Below are 17176 nucleotides of genomic sequence, written 5' to 3' on the forward strand. Positions count from 1 at the left end.
TCTTTTCTTTTTCCCTGTTTTTTAATTTTATTTTTTTTACTCTACCTTTTTATCATTTTAATCGCCCCCCTTTTTTTGGAAATTTTGTTGGCAAAGTAAAACAAAATGGGATGTTGTGGGGTTTCCAGTCTGTATGGCCGAGTTCCAGTAGCATTTTCTCCTGAAGTAAAAAAATTATTTTAAAGAAACTGGTGTGGGTTTTTTAAAAAAAACGTGCAAAAATAGTTACAGTTATGGAAGAGGAGGCATGAAACAGGACCATGTTCAAAAACGTACCATTCAGGGTCAACGGGTGATTAAAAATTCTGTTGGTGAATCCAAACGTATGCGTTTGTATTTCTTTGTACTCGCCTGCTATTCTCCCTGGATCACCCCATGATATCTGTCAATCAGTCCCACTATCAATCATGCTGTTCACTTGTGTTTTGGTCCCTGTTCTTAGGTTTCATGGGTAAAAGGTCAGTTTGACCTGAGAGCTTTCATCTTGTTTATAAGAAAGATTCGGCATTTCCCAAAGCGATGGGATGAACAACACGTACTGATCCGTTAGCACTTCATTTTGCCCTTCAGACACAACAACCGCCGTGTGCTTTGCTTTTGCTGTGAACCGGGAAACTGAGTGAAAGGTAGCGGGGCAAGAGCTAAGAGAGCCGTGAAGAACAACCCTGTTTGCATTTTTTTTTAACCAAAGGGACTGAAAACAACCACATCCCGTGGCACCTGCTCCCCTACTCAGTTTACACTATCGCATTTCTATCTTGCCTTCCCTCCAAAGAGCTCATATTCTGCCATTTTATCCTCACAACACCCCCGGGAAGTAGATGAGCCTACAAGAAAGTGATTGGCACGGTTGCAGAGTTCGAATCTGCCTCTGATTGTAGTCCAGCCCTGTCTGCAGGCTCGGCAAGGTATCCCACATCATTCTAGAATGTTCCTTGCCTCTCTGACTGGAACTGTTTCCTTTTACCCAATTTCCCTCTACGCCAGGGGTGGGCAATTATTTTTTCCATGGGGCCGCATAAGAAACAGAAAATATTGTGGAGGGCCGGGCCAAAAGGCAGGGGGGCGAGGTGCTTTCAAAAGCCCCACAGAAGCCGGCAGCCAAGGCAACCGGCTTCTGCAGGGCAGTCAAAGACGCCTCGCTCCCAAGCAAGGGGGGGGGGGGGGGGGGCAAGGCGCTTTTGAAAGCCCCGCAGAAGCCAGCAGCCAAGGCAACCAGCTTCTGCGGGGCTTTCAAAGGCACCTCGCTCCCCAGCAAGGCAGGGGGGCCAGTCAGGGTCATCCGGCAGGCCGGATGTGGCCCGCGGGCCGTATAATGCCCAGGTCTGCTCTACGCTGTTTGAAGACTAGTGGTCAGCTTTAGATTGTTTATTCTAGACAGCCAGTGTGGTGTGGTGGTTCGCTGTATAAAGTTCTTTGAGTACATCTGGCCTGGGGGATTGGTTCTGGTCCAATACAGCCAGGGGCTTCTCACCTGCCTTTCTGTCTGTATCAACCATCAGCCCGGATGCCATGCTTGCCTATGACCCCCTCTAGAAAAAGTCTGTTCTCATCTTCAGGGAAAAGAAAACTGAGGCAAAATAGTCATTGAACTTTTCTGTTTTCTCTCTCTGTCCTCGGTCAGAGCTTTTCCATTTTCACCCAACAGTGGACCTATCGCCTCTTTTATCTTGTGTTTGCTTCTTACATGTAACGAGGAAGTGCTGCTGTGGTGGCGGCAACAGAGAGAGAAACTCTCTTTCCTTGGGTTGCCAACCTCCATGTGCTGGCTGGAGATCTCCTGGGATGACAACTGATCTCCAGGTGACAGACATCAGTTCACCTGGAGAAAATGGTTGCTTTGGAAGGAGACTGTGTGGCTTTATACCCCACTGAAGCCCCCCCCCCCTCCCCAAACCCTGCCCTTCTCAAACTTCATCCCCAAAATCCCCAGGTATTTTCCAACCTGGAGCTGGCAACCCTACTCTTTTCCCTTTGTTTGCTTCCAAGTTGTTGTTGTTGTTGTTGTTGTTGTTGTTGTTGTTGTTGTTGTTGTTGTTATACACATAACAACACAGCACAAGTGTCTGGAATTCATCTCTGAATATCGAGTCCTTCCCAAGGACCTAGGACCGTAGTGGCGAACCTTTGGCACTCCAGATGTTATGGACTACAATTCCCATCAGCCCCCAATTGGCCAGGCTGGTAGGGGCTGATGGGAATTGTAGTCCATAACATCTGGAGTGCCAAAGGTTCGCCACTACTGACCTAGGATATTAAGGGTATTTGCGTAGAATATGTGAAGTTCCTAGAAGTGCTGCTTTCTGCAGCATGTGGACTGATGTTCTGTCCAAGTTTAGGCTTTCCAGATGTTTTTCAAGATTTCTTGGGATTCCTCCTAGAGCACCGACTACTAGTGGGATTACTGTTGTTCTTTTTTGTCACAATCGTTGTTGTTGTTGTTGTTGTTGTTGTTGTTGTTGTTGTTGTTGTTGTTGTTGATTTCACAGCTGCCAGATCTTTAGCTGGTTGTTGGCCTTCATTACAATTCGAGAGTCTGATCCAGCAGGCTCTTTCTTATATTCTTATAGCCACAGTGACCCATGCTTTAATGTCCAATCCGACTGGGGCGAGGGGAGGGCTGAATAACCTTAGGGAGCAGTGAAGAGGCGCGTTTGCCCCTTCTGCCAGCATAAGGGGTATCCACACTAGCAAAGGGGGCAAAAAGGGCAGCAGCTTGCCGCCCCATAGTTCCATTTGTGACTGGTCATGCTGCAGCCCAAGCCCTGGACTTTCACCACCCTACGAAGGGCTTTCCAGTGGTGAGGTGCAATTGGCTTTTGCTGCCTCTCCATGCTGCTGGAAAGCCCCCGGCCACCTGGGGATCTGTGTTGGGCTGCCCTTTCCATTTAGACTGGACTGTTGCAATACACTCTGTTTGGGGGGGGGGGTCCCTTGAAGAGTGTTTGGAAGCTACAGCCAGTGTAGAACACTGTGGCTAGACTACTGGTCACGCAGGATATTAAGAGCATATGAACCCACTATTACAGTGATGACACTGGCTTCTGATCCACTCCTGAGTACAATTCAGGGTGTTGGTTTTGTCCTTTAAAGCCCTATGTTAGCATGGCCTTTATCCCCTACGTTATGAAATATTGAATTTCATATTATTTCTCATACTGTGTGCTACAAAATGCCAGTTTCCATGTTTGTATGGGTGGATAGCAGAGTGTCCAAGCTGAAAGCAAGCCTAAGGCAAAACAGTCTGTTTGCAGAGATTCCGTGGTGGCAAACCTTTGGCACTCCAGATGTTATGGACTACAATTCCCATCAGCCCCTGCCAGTATGGCCAATTGGCCATGCTGGCAGGGGCTGATGCGAATTGTAGTCCATAACATCTGGAGTGCCAAAGGTTCACCACCACTGGATTAGATCTATTAGTTACTCCAGTGATACAATCTGGATGCCTCATAACAAGGACATGCATCTTTGATTACCCCACCCTGCCAGAGTACTCCGTTAACATAATGGAATCGTAGTTGAGGACTGGGGTCTTCTCCCGTATGTTCCTGCCTAAGAATTAAGATTACAGGGAGAGGCCCTTCTGACTGTCTCATCAATTAAAGAAGCTCGTTTGGTGAATACCTGAATGAGGGACTGTCCAATAGCAATCCCACAATTACAGAACAAATTCCACAGGGAGGTGTACCTGCACCCTCATGTTCAATCTTTTGGAAGCAGTTGAAGATGGCTATTTCTTGGATCGCCTTTAGTTAAGTTTACTAGTAGTCCTGAATGGTGATTTTATATTTTTGATGTTATTTTTCATATATTTTATGTATATTATTTATGTTGTAAGCTGCCTTAAGCTCCAAAAGGAAGAATGGAAGTCAGCTAATATATACTTTAAATAAATAATTAGTATAACACTGAAACTGCATGGTTTCTCCCTTTCACCCAAACAGAACTAAATTTGGGCTTGTAGGGCAACTGATATATTTGTGGCCTGTCCTACTATTATTACAACTTCCTCAATAACTGAGGCATTTCTAACATCTATCACAAATTACGTGGCTCCTCTCACTAGATATCAGTGACCTCAGTTCAAAATAAGTTCATTTTTCTTAAGAAAATAGTGGGACTTAAATGAGAAATATGCCTCTGAATTGTGACCTCCTCCATGCTATGCAAAAGGACGTTTCGAGAAGCATAAGAACAAACTAATTACAGAGCGCTGTCCTATTGTCCTTTTGAAAAACCGTGACCTGCCTTTAACAGCCTTGAAATAGTATGAGGACAGTTACTTATCTAGAATCTGGTTAGCTGTTATCTTTGTGTTAAGATTATACTGCTGTGCCGTTCTAAACTGTATACAAAAAGTTTTTTTTCATTACTCCAGTGGGAGAGATGTAATAATTGTTCCAAAACATCTTGTTATTGAGTTGTAAAATTATTTTGGTAACTTATAAGTAAATTGCTACTCCAGCGGGAGACACCATTTTTGAAGTAATTATTGTAGCCTGGTTGGTACAAGTTTTCTTCTTTTCACTCTGAATTGTGACCAGCATATCAAAGTTTCCTGCTTGCGTTACTGTGGACAATTTCAAACTGATCTGCGCTATAATTTGCAAACAAGACACTGAAATTTTATTTTAAGAACCTCTCTTTATTTTAACCACTTAACAGATGCTGGTGAGTTTTTGGTTATTTTTGCTGCATTAAGGAAGGAAAGCAAACAACACAAATATGTTTAAATGGACACATACATAATAAAGTCTGTTGCGGGAGTTGGAAATGGAAATGCATTTTCTGTAATTTAAAAGACTGTGGACAATATCCATATAATATTTCACATATCCTATAAGATGTTTGGATTGACTTTTTTACTAAATGAATATGAGCTATTAAAAATACTCTGCCCATGTTCTATTTCAAAATGGGCAAGGATGAACCCACCAATTCACACAACTGCTAGACGAATCCTGAAAAAGTTGCCTCCTGTTTTAAGAGGATGCACTAGCAGTCTAATCCTAACTGGAGTTACAACTTTCATAAAAAGTCAATGGGCTTAGAAGGGTGTAAAACTATTTAGGATCGCACTGTAAAAACAACCAAGTTTTGACACCAAGTTTCCATGTGACAAACTCAGTTGTCCCTGTGTGAGTGTGTAAACTGCCATAAAGTCGCAGCCAACTTATGGTGACACACACCCCCGGGCTTTCAAAGCAAGTAATAAGCAGAGGTGGTTTGCCACTGCCATTCCAGCAGGGGCTGATGGGAATTGTAGTCCATGAACATCTGAAGCACCAGAGTTGGACACCTCTGTATTAGTAAATGGTCCTTGTATACATATATATCAACTGCTTATAGAGAACCACATTCAGGGTTTAGTATTCAGTATTCTCAAATCTGAATGTTTGCCCTTTATAGCCAGTATAATTCCTTTCAGTATTTGGACCATCCTGATATGTTTCCACTGACTCTACATGCTCTACCTTACTACTGGTCAGAAATTGTTCACTAAGCAAACTTGATCTGACAATTCCCCAGTCTTCGTGAGCTTTTACCTCAGGACAGACATTTCTAGAAACGTTCTCCTCCAGGGGACAGCTCAGAAGATCTTTTGCTTCATAAAAATTGTCACCGCATTTCACCACTGATGACTTACAGGCTTCATAGGACATCTTAGTTGTTATAATAGTCTGAAAAGCTGGAAATTCCAAAGGACAATGACTATCATAGCTGCAAAAATACTCTCCACTATTATGAGGCTGGTCGGCGCTAGCTTGATTCATTCCATGGCTCGCGTTTTCTCCATTGTTATTTTCCTCAAAGGATGGTTTCAATCCATGATGTCTAAGGATTCCATCGCTGTTCTTTTCACGGGGACTCACTGAATTTACACAATATGGAAGTCCATTCAGTGTGACATGATCCGTATCCACTGTGATATCCATTGTGTCTTTGGGAAATGTCGGATACAAGTTGGATCCAATATAGCCAGGAAAAGCACATTCATAGCCACAAGTTGGCTTCGATGCATAGACTGTGGGACTTGGGTACTTCTGGAAGGGCAATTCCACCTCCCCAGGAACACTGGCTGCGTTAGAAGTAACTTTGTAAGATTCTGAATCTTGAAATATGTGGTGAGGTTGCACTGTGAGTGGTAAGCTGGCATCTGGAATGATGCAGATTTTTTCTGGTCCTTCGCATGCCAGGTGATGAATATAGTGAAGGTATTCACCGTTCTCATTACATGTTCCCATCTAAATAGAATATTAATAAAGAGATATTTGGAAGCATATGCACACACACTCATGTATAAGTAATCACAGGATAAACTGACATGTTCATTGGGTTTAATCAATATCATTTTCACGTGTGTGCCAGATATTGCTGATTTACAATGCAACCCATGGGGGCAGCTGGGGGGTGGGGCAGGATTATGGATCTGGCATGACCCTGCCACGGATATCAGTGACGTAAGAGGCAGTCATGGCTTTGAGAGGGACACTAATGCCAGCAGTGGGACCCTGTTTGGCTCCTTGGAGCTCCAAAGCATTGGCAGTGTTTGCCCCTGGACTCCACCTCCACAGGAGCCAGCACCCACACTTATGGGAGAATTCAGCCTCTTTTGCTTTTGGTGACTTACTCTAGCTCAGTGGTTCTCAGCCTTCCTAGTGCCGTGACCCTTTAATACAGTTCCTCATGTTATGGTGACCCCCAACCCTAACATTTATCCATTTTACAGATGGAGAACACTGATGCAGAGAGTCTTAGGCGACCCCTGTCAAAGGGTCATTCGACCCCCAAAGGGGTCGTGACCCCCAGGTTGAGAACCACTGCTCTAGCTAAAAGTGAGGCATAGTTCAGTTAGCTCCATAAGAAGCTTTCAATCTGAATGATTTCCCCTGTTTTCCTCCAGCCACACCTGGCCGCAGCAAAACTACACTCCCTAACCCAGGGGTCTGCAACCTGCGGCTCTCCAGATGTTTGTGGACTACAATTCCCATCAGCCCCTGCCACCATGGCCAATTGGTGGCCAACTGGCCATGGTGGCAGGGGTTGATGGGAATTGTAGTCCATGAACATCTGGAGAGCCGCAAGTTTCAGACCCCTGCCCTAACCGAAGGAGCAGCAGTGGCGTAGTGGTTAAGAGCAGGTGTACTCTAATCTGGAGGAACTGGGTTTGATTCCCAGCTCTGCCGCTTGAGTTGTGGAGGCTTGTCTGGGGAATTCAGATTAGCCTGTGCACTCCCACACACGCCAGCTGGGGGACCTTGGGCTAGTCACAGCTTCTCGGAGCTCTCTCAGCCCACCCACCTCACAGGGTGTTTGTTGGGAGGGGGAGGGCAAGGAGATTGTAAGCCCCTTTGAGTCTCCTTGCAGGAGAGAAAGGGAGGATATAAATCCAACTCTTCTTCTTCTAACTGCCCCCCTCCCTGGATTTGGCTGCCATTTATTAGGCATTTTTACTTTACTTTTCTTCCCAGTGGGAACCCAAAGCAGCCTACACAAATACAAATAAATAAACAGACAATTTAAAGAGACAAATATACAATTTAAATAAGCAGAAGAAGCAAAAAAAGTACAATGGGTTGGCCTCAGATCCTCTGGGTTGGCTCAAAATCTGCAAATGACTGGCTAAGAGCCAAGCTTCTGGCTATGCCACAACTTATATCTGACATTCTCCTTTGTGGTCCTTATTCATATTTGTCAGTCTTTTCTCACCATGCCTCATTCCAGCTATACCCAATGTAAATATGTGGATTTCGACTTTTTCAGACTTGGGACTAAGCCTTATGCACGTCATATGAAGTCATATAATAAGAAGAGGGGAAACCAGAGTTACGACTTCATCAGTGTCAACACTGGTAGCCATGATTCCATGGATGGTGGCTCGACTGCTAGCGTACAGCTCAGCTGCACAGTACTTACGGAAGTAATTGTGTGGAAAAATTCATCAGGATGGAATCACCCCCAAATCACTATACTCTCTCTCAAAATAAGATGTTAGTACAGTCAGTTGAGGCGCAGCAATTGAGAAAATGGTATGCTTTTGCATTAGAATATAGTCCAGAATAAATATGAGAATTATCATTCATTTTTTACACACTGCCTTTGCCAAAACAATTATTTTGTCGTTATTGATCATGGTACTTTGATACAAGAGCAGTTATAGTTCATTGAACAACTATCACAAGTACTGTGATGGGGCAGCAGGATTAGGTCGGCACTAGGACCCAGGTGGACATTCTACAGCAAAGAAGGTCCAGCATGTTGAGTTCTGTGCCAGAGGAATATACAACCCTACAAACATCTTTTAATGAGACAGACATTAAAACTATTTTGTGCTGCTCGATTTAATAGATTTCCTCCTGTTCCTCAGAGGAGCTCGGAAAGGATAAATGGGTCTTTTCTCATCTACATGTCAGTCATAAGTTTTTTTGGTTTCTAGTTCCTTCATGTAACTTAATATTTTGTGGGCTATGAATGATCACCCCTCCTTGAAATACAGGTTGTAATTCCACTGATTTATTTGGACATTATGCATACAGATATGTTTATCTATTCATTTCATAGCTGCATACATTTACCTGTATCTACTTTTTTGCACCAGCATTTCAGAAGGCATTTTACAATAGTTACCTTAAAGTCCAGAAATCTTTTTTTCTGGGTTGAGTGAGAAAGCGGCACCTGCTTTTTAAGGGCACTTCTTCTGGCCTCAGTCTCTGTTTTGCTCTCTGGCCTCAGATGGTCATGAATTCCCTTGGCCTGCAGAAGTATTCATACATTAATGACTGGGTTACTTAGAGGAAATAAATGAGGATGATTTCAGGCATCACTTAGCAGTCCATAATCCAGCTAAGGACAAGTGCATGAGTGTAAGAAGTCAAATTGATTCATAAGCAAAGGCTCCAGCTGACAGCATCCATCTTCATATGAATCTCAACTCAGGTCTGAACTGTTTCAATGGCATGCTTTAAATCAACAGTACTTTTAAGTTATTTATAGAGCAGTTAGGGCGGTTGAATCTCTCCCAATGGTTTATGAAAGTACTGTTACATCTTATGGCTTCTTCCATTGTGTTTTTTCAAAATAAATATTTTGCAATTTTGCTGCAAGGATTGCTTCATGAAGAAGAAGAAGAAGAAGAAGAAGAAGAAGAAGAAGAAGAAGAAGAAGAAGAAGAAGAAGAAGAAGAAGAAGAAGAAGAAGAAGAAGAAGAAGAAGAAGAAGAAGAAGAAGAAGAAGAAGAAGAAGAAGAAGAAAAAAGAGAAAGAGCGAGCGTGACGGCTTGACTGATGACGGCAACGACGGCTTGTGGCTTGACGGCAACGGGAGGAGGAGGTGGTGGTGGTGGTGGTGGTGGTGGTGGTGGTGGTGGTGGTTGGATTTGTATCCTGCCTTTCTCTCCTGTAAGGATCCTCAAGGCAGCTTACAAACTCCTTTCCCTTCCTCTCCCCACAACTGACTTTTTGTGAGGTAGGTGGGCTGCCAGAGTTTGGAGAGAACTGTGACTAGCCCAAGGCCACCCAGCAGGTTTCATGTGGAGAAACAAAATCCAGTTCACCAGATAAGAGTCTGCTGCTCATCTGGAAAAGTGGAGAATCAAACCCAGTTCTCCATATTAGAGTCCACCTGTTCTTCACCACCTCACCACACTGGAAGATAATGGTGTGGGAAAAGATGGAATCTTTAGATTAGACGCATAAGAAACTTGAAACATGTGAAATGCATTTGTATTTTACCTGAAAGAATATCACTTTGCTGTCGTGTCTCCAGAAGTTAGTTACTGGATAGCCACTATGTCCCCGACAAGGAATCAACTCAAGTGCTGAGCTGCAGTGTGGGCAGTGCTTTTCTGAGAGAGAGAGAAACCATCAAGCTCGAAGTCGGTGCCAACCTAAGTGGCATGGCCACTGATTTCAATGAACTTAGAAAAGTGTCACTTTGCATAGCAGCTACTGGTGGTCGCTTTTAAGCTTCCTGGCAAAGTAGGTGAAATGTAATGCACATTCTGCTATCTTTTGTTCTGCTATCTAGTTGCAGCAGACTGATGGGACGCTGTAAGGTTTTTAAGGCAAGAAATGTTCAGATATCATTTGCCATTACCTTCCTCTGTACTGTGACCCTTTTATTCCTACACATGGTTTAATTATAAATGTATTAGAGTCTCACTTTTTTAAAAAAAAGCTTCAAACTGGATGTTGGTTATAGCTCAAAATATTTATAAATCCTTTCCGAGTCCTCTGGGTCATTCCCCTACTCCTCTGTGCAGCATTCACTTAGGCTCATTCCGCACATGCAGAATAATGCACTTTCAAACTGCTTTCAGTGCTCTTTGAAGCTGTGCGGAATAGCAAAATCCACTTGCAAACAGTTGTAAAAGTGGTTTGAAAACGCATTATTTTGCGTGTGCGGAAGGGGCCTTAGATTCTTTTCTCATTCATTCCTCTTACAGTTTTCCTCCTACTTCCCGATTCTCTCAAATATTTAAAATATTTAAAATAAAATATTTAAAATAAAATATTTAAAATAAAATATTTAAAATAAAATATTTAAAATTTCTTTTGGAAAAGGTGAAATAACATCCTGATAGTATATTTACTTTACTAGCAAATATGTTGGGTGGGTTTGAACATACCATGGCGGTTCTCATTCTAATATGATTCAGGTCTCATTGACTTCAAGCACACCAGCTTCGCTGAATTATGCATAGGATCGGAATTATTGATTTCAATATAACATACCAGAAATGTCAATGGCAATTCCAACATAAACATTTGGTGTTTATGGAGACAAAAGTGATCTAACCCAAACATGAAGAAGTTATACTGGGATTAGTTGGTCAAGTACTTTGTTCAGGTCCTAGATCCCTGTTCATAGATTTGAGAATCTTGCTGAGCCTTCTTCATGGCTTCAACCTTGGCAAAGTTGATATGGATGCCACTGTAACTTTGCCAGTTATATGCAATTACAGGATCACTTCAGAGTCATCCCATAAGCATCATTTATTCACTCGAAAGAAGAAGAGTTTGGATTTATACCCCCCTTTCTCTCCTGTAAGGAGACTCAAACTCCTTTCCTTTCCTCTCCCCACAGCCTGGTGAGGTAGGTGGAGCTGAGAGAGTTTCGAAGAGCTGTGACTATACCCAAGATCACCCAACAGGAATGTAAGAGTGCGGAATCTCATCTGGTTCACCAGATAAGCCTTGGCCACTCAGGTGTAGGAGTGAAGAATCAAACCCGGTTCTCCAGATTAGAATCCACCTGCTCTTAACCACTACATTTCAGAGATTTTGCTTTTGCATACCAAAGTTAAGATTCATTGGAGTTCTATTGTGATCTGATAAGCACATTTCTGTATATGGACCTCTCTGTTAGGAAATAAACTGAGAAAGTCAATTAGAGTTCCCAGTTCTGGGTTGGGAAATACCTGGATATTTTGGGAGTGGAGCCTGGGAAAGATGGGATTGGAGGATTGGAGCAGGGTATAATCCCGTAGAATCCACCCTCCAAAGTCACCATTTTCTCCGGGGAAACTGATCTCTGTAGACTGGAAATCAATTGTAATAGTTTAAGATCTCCATGTGCCACATAAAGGTTTCATCTCCACTGCCAACCAGGGATGACCTCTACAGCCATTAGGGCAGGGATGTCCAACTCTGGCACTTCAGATGTTCATGGACTACAATTCTTATAACCCTGTGCTGGCATGACCAATTGGCCATGCCAGCAGGGGCTGATGGGAATTGTAGTCCATGAACGTCCAAAGCATCAGAGTTGGACACCCCTGCAATATGGGGGATTCTCCCAGCCCACTTTCCTCACTTTGTTGCTTTTGCCGAGCTTTATCGCATATAGCAGGACGGAGCTGAAGTTTGGTCCCGTCCGGCAGCGTGCAGTTTCTGGCACAAACCACCACACCCAGGCAGGACTTCTTCAGGATCTGGCAGTTGTGGTTGTTGGTGTTGCGCATGGCCCAGCCGCTGAGATGCCGCTGGGCATTTTTATCCTCATTGGAATAAATAAACCTCAGATAGCCGTCTGGCCACTCCTGGAAGGAATCAAAGTGTTTGGGCTCCTGGATTGGAGACAAATGGATAAGAGAGAGAGAGAGGAAGCACAAAGGAGGATGCTTTTAAAGAGTGTGCATCTAAATACGGGGATATGCTGGACAACCCTTTCTTGAAGAGGGCAAAAGCAAATGTGCCAGTCCACATTTGCAAACATACATTAATCAAAACAGCAGCGCAGGAACTCCCACTCACACACGAACCTTTTACATGCCAGTATTTCTCCTGTAAATATGTTCTCTATTGTCAAATCCACATTCCCATCCCAAATGAATGCAGAGTATGCCACTGATTTTAACAGGGTAGGTGTATAAAAGACACTGTAACAGATACTACTACACCTTGGTGTACTTAAACTCAATACTTGAGTCATAAACAAATGATTTACAATTGATTTATAATTGTGACAGTCCCAGTCTTCACTTCTTCTAATGATCAATTGACAAAGAATACGAAAGAAAACCATATCCGGGCGTGTTATAGCCAGTGGTGGGATCCAAACTTTTTAGTAACAGGTTCCCTCGCCAGCCCCCCTCAGCAAAGGGGGCAGGGGCGTACCTAGGCAAACCTGAGCCCTGGGCAAAACCTGAGTTGGATGCCCCCTCCCATGGGCAGCCACCCCACCATGACCCCAAAAATTTTTTTGCACCAGGTCATTTCTAAATCATCATCACATTATAGAAAATGCCCCAACTCACAAATCTGAACACAGCAGTGGTGAAACACACAGGTTCTTTGATAGAGACTGGTGAGATAAAAGGTACGAAAGGCTGAGAATCAATGAATTGCAGTACCTGAAAGGGATTAACCCAGTTCAGGGAGTTACATTATTAGTCGCAATTGCTATATGGAACCTTCATGTTCAAAGGCAGGATGCCTCTCGGGGAGGCGAGGGCGTGGAGATGGAAAAGCGGACCCAATTAGTAACCCCCTCTCGGCACACACAAATAATTAGTAACCCACTCTCGGGAACTGGTGAGAACCTGCTGGATCCCACCTCTGGTTATAACCTCTTAAAAGCCTCTATATGAGCCTCCTGTTACTTCACCTGTGGGATTCAAATATCCCTGGATTGATCATTAGAAGAAGTGAAGATTGGGACTGTCACAATTACAAATCAATTGTAAATCATTTGTTTATGACTCAAGTATTGAGTTTAAGTACGCCAAGGTGTAGTATCTGTTATAGTGAGTATGCCACTCAAGCGGCAGGCCTACAGCTATTGTAGGCAACTAAAATCACCTTCCTGGGAGGCTGCTCGTCGTTTGTGATGAGCCACACAACTAACCCTTTGTGAACTTTGCTTTTAAACGTTGTATTCTCACTGTGTCAGTTTGTTATTGGAGACTGCAACGAAGGTTCTCAACCACCAAGAATGTTCCAGCAGTGGGAATAGCATATCCCGCCATCGGGATGGAAAATGTTTTTCACACAAAAGATCAACAAAGGCCATTCATTCACCGCGCCCGCATGCACACCGTTCTGCCATTTGGGGCGACCTTTCCTGAGTTTGAATTCTGTTGGCACTCTGTGATCTTTTCCTTCTATGCTGGAACACACGTTGAGGTTTTCAATAGGAGAAGCAAATGAGAACAAGCCATCTCCGCACGTTCCATCCATTACATACATGCACAGGCATATCGAGGGAAAATGTAGCTTAGTGCAAAATCTGAGTTTTCTGCCCGCCTCCCCAGTTTGGGCTGCTGCCCTCCCCCACCATGACCAAACAATGGTGTTTTTTTGCACCAGGTCATCTCAAAGACACCATCACATTATAGAACATGCCCCAACTCACAAATCTGAGGGGGGAAGGCGGAGGGGTGTCGGGGGTGATTTTCCACCTCACACATGATCAAATGGCCACAGCCCAAAGACATTTGACCCCATATGTCCCCCTGGGCGGTACACCCCTGCATACATGAAGATTAGACATTATGCAATTGTTTGCTGGACCGGGGTTTGAAAACCACAAGTAACACGCAACAAGGATAGAATGCACTGTGTTTGATCATGTAGAAAGAGATACCTAGACCCCAAAACCCAACCAAACGTTCTAGAACACTGTCCTCTTCTTCTTATCCCATACCTGGGGTAACTTGGGGTCATTGATGTCCCACGTTAGCTTCATCCCATAGGAGCAGACATAGTCGGAGTCCTCAAAGGGATCTTTTGACATGTTCACCATAGACCTAGGAAAACAGGGTGAGAAACATGCAGCAACGTGCGAGTTACAGGAATTCCCTGTAACTTGTGTTATCGTGTTACCCTTATTGTGAAAGTCTCCACACTGACTGAGAGGAATTAGCTGGAGACAGAGTGAGAGGGAGCAACCGTGGCTGATATCCTGTGAATAGTCCTGGGGGGAAACTCTCAAATGAGTAGCCAGTTAAATTATTGAATTGCTTTTAATAAAGAATAAAAATAGTAAAACCAGAAATATAGCTTACGCAATGAACATTACGAGGATGATCGAGGGATTGGAGCACCTTCCTTATGAGGAGAGGCTGCAGCGTTTGGGACTCTTTAGTTTGGAGAGGAGACATCTGAGGGGGGATATGATTGAAGTCTATAAAATTATGCATGGGGTAGAAAATGTTGACAGAGAGAAATTTTTCTCTCTTTCTCACAATACTAGAACCAGGGGCATTCATTGAAAATACTGGGGGGGCGGGGGATTAGGACTAATAATAGGAAACACTTCTTCAGGCAACGTGTGATTGGGGTTTGAAATATGCTGCCACAGGAGGTGGTGATGGCCACTAACCTGGACAGCTTGAAAATGGGCTTGGGCAGATTTATGGAGGAGAAGTCAATCTATGGCTACCAATCTTGATCCTCTTTGATCTGAGATTGCAAATGCCTTAGCAGACCAGGTGCTCAGGAGCAGCAGCCGCAGAAGGCCATTGCTTTCACATCCTGCGTGTGAGCTCCCAAAGGCACCTGGTGGGCCACTGCGAGTAGCAGAGTGCTGGACTAGACGGACTCTGGTCTGATCCAGCAGGCTAGTTCTTATGTTCTTAACACACATACACAAGGCATACAAGAGCTGGATTAGAGAGGAAGCTGGATAGAGTTCGGGTGATGGTCAGCAGTCTTGAACAAATATTTAGGGAAAGCAACACTGAAGAGGAAAATGACCAGTGTTTCCAAGAGCAAAAGAAGCTCCCCGGGGAGCCCTCCGGGGATCGGGCGGTATATAAATTGAATGAATGAATGAATGAATGAATGAATGAATGAATGAATGAATGAATGAATGAATGAATGAATGAATGAATGAATGAATGAATGAATGAATGAATGAATGAATAAATAAATAAATAAATAAATAAGAGCTCACGCACGAATGGGGATGCATGCATGGATCTAGGACATGCACACATGCTATGAGTGGCCAAAGGACCAATATTTGTACCCCAAAATGGGTCCTGAGGTGGTATGGGGTAAGCTGGCTGAGGAAAATAATTTATAGCATTTCCAGAGTTCCAATAATAAAATATGAGAGGCTTGAGAGTTGTCAGGACACAACAGAACGCCTGGACTATTTTCTTGAATACTGACTGATTTCTGAAGTTAGAGCAAGTGCGGTAAATAATGGTTTGCTCGGAGTATTGATTAAATCATCTTAGGGTGATGCAGTGGAGATCAGCCAGCCCTGTTGACAAGCCAGGCATATCTTACAACCAGGGGGAAATTTCCATGGCTTCTTGCCCAAGCTTGACAGACAAGATGGATCTCAAAGCTCTCTAAGGGGCATCCATTTTGGGAGAGCGGTGTGTCTTCCTCTTATGCCAGATTTGGCTCCTGTGTCTCCTCCTTTAATGGGAAGAGGGGTCCAACCGCTTACAACCAGATACCCCTTTCCTTGATGCGTGCTGTCTGCCCTAACTCCATCTTGGCTAAATTTGCCTTGGCAGCCATTTTAGGAGCTATCATTGCCAAGCTTTGGAGGTCAAGGCGCTCAGGCTATGGCCAAATAAGTGGTCAAAAACTTGAGCAGGAGACTGATTCCCTGATGGGGCTTCTGCATGCCTACTCATTGCCCCGGGGGCCTTGTAAAGCCAGACGCCCACCTAGACCTATGAGTGTAATTTCACCAGCAAATACAAGTCTTCCTGAGTAAAAAGAAGAAGAGTTTGGATTTATATCCTCCCTTTCTCTCCTGTAGGAGACTCAAAGGGGCTTATAAACGTCTTTCCCTTCCCCCTTCACAACAAACACCCTGAGAGGTAGGTGGGGCTGAGAGAGCTCAGAAGAGCAGCGACTAGCTCAAGGTCACCCAGCTGGCATGTGTGGGAGTGCACAGGCTAATCTGAATTCCCCAGATAAACCTCCACAGCTCAAGTGGCAGAGTGGGGAATCAAACCCAGTTCCTCCAGATTAGAGTACACCTGCTCTTAACCACTACACCACTGCTGCTCCTTAGTACAAAATCTAATTAGGTGATTATTTTTTACTTACCTTTCTTAAATATCTCATATAAACCTGTCTCCCACCAACCTGCCAACATTTTGGCCACCCTGCCTGGATGCAATCACTTTTTGCTACCTTTTGGAAAAACCTTCCCCTACCCCCCCACCCTGCACTCCAATCAAAGACAGGGAATCCACTGATTCTCAACCTGGACTTACGCTGATTTCCTGGACTTTCCAGTTGTTTCTTTGATTTTCTTTTCCGCTGGCTCCTACAAAGGTCTCCGTTCTGCCAGCCAAGATTGTGCCATCTCACCCCTAGGCTGGTTCAGAGGCTCCCAACTCAAATTTTCTCTTCTGGAACCAGCAAACCTTCTTACTGTTTCCTTGGGATCATTGGAAACTCTTCCCAAAGGTTCCCTAGTCAGAATCTCTGGCTCATCTAAACAGACAACGTGCTCTACCCAGATCAGCAGACTGAAGATAAGTAAGCTCCTTCCCTGTTCATTCCTTTTCTCTTTAAAATTATCCTTTCCCCTTCTTTAAATCCTATTTCTCCTCCTTCTCCTTGTGGTCATTCCCTGGTGCAGAATTTTCACTCAGTCAGAAGCGTGGCTTTCTTTCACATTTACTTTCTCTCTTCTCAGGTAACTCTTCACGTGTGCATCCTCCTAAACACAGTGCTGTTCTTACACTTGAACACCTTTA

The 17176-nt window shown here is 44.0% G+C and overlaps 1 protein-coding gene across 1 annotated transcript; it reads right to left on the reverse strand.

The window, feature by feature from the left end:
- Nucleotides 1–5366: 5366 nt before the first annotated feature.
- On the reverse strand, nucleotides 5367–14235 carry GCM2 (glial cells missing transcription factor 2). Its single transcript, XM_048507218.1, has 5 exons — nucleotides 14146–14235; nucleotides 11815–12067; nucleotides 9732–9844; nucleotides 8629–8754; nucleotides 5367–6245 (listed from the first exon to the last, which is right to left on the reverse strand). Exons 1-5 carry the CDS (start codon nucleotides 14233–14235, stop codon nucleotides 5367–5369), a joined length of 1461 nt encoding a protein of 486 aa, XP_048363175.1.
- Between the last annotated feature and the right edge of the window lie 2941 nt (nucleotides 14236–17176).

Source organism: Sphaerodactylus townsendi, linkage group LG09 (assembly GCF_021028975.2).
Source record: "Sphaerodactylus townsendi isolate TG3544 linkage group LG09, MPM_Stown_v2.3, whole genome shotgun sequence".
NCBI classification, from domain to species: domain Eukaryota; kingdom Metazoa; phylum Chordata; class Lepidosauria; order Squamata; family Sphaerodactylidae; genus Sphaerodactylus; species Sphaerodactylus townsendi.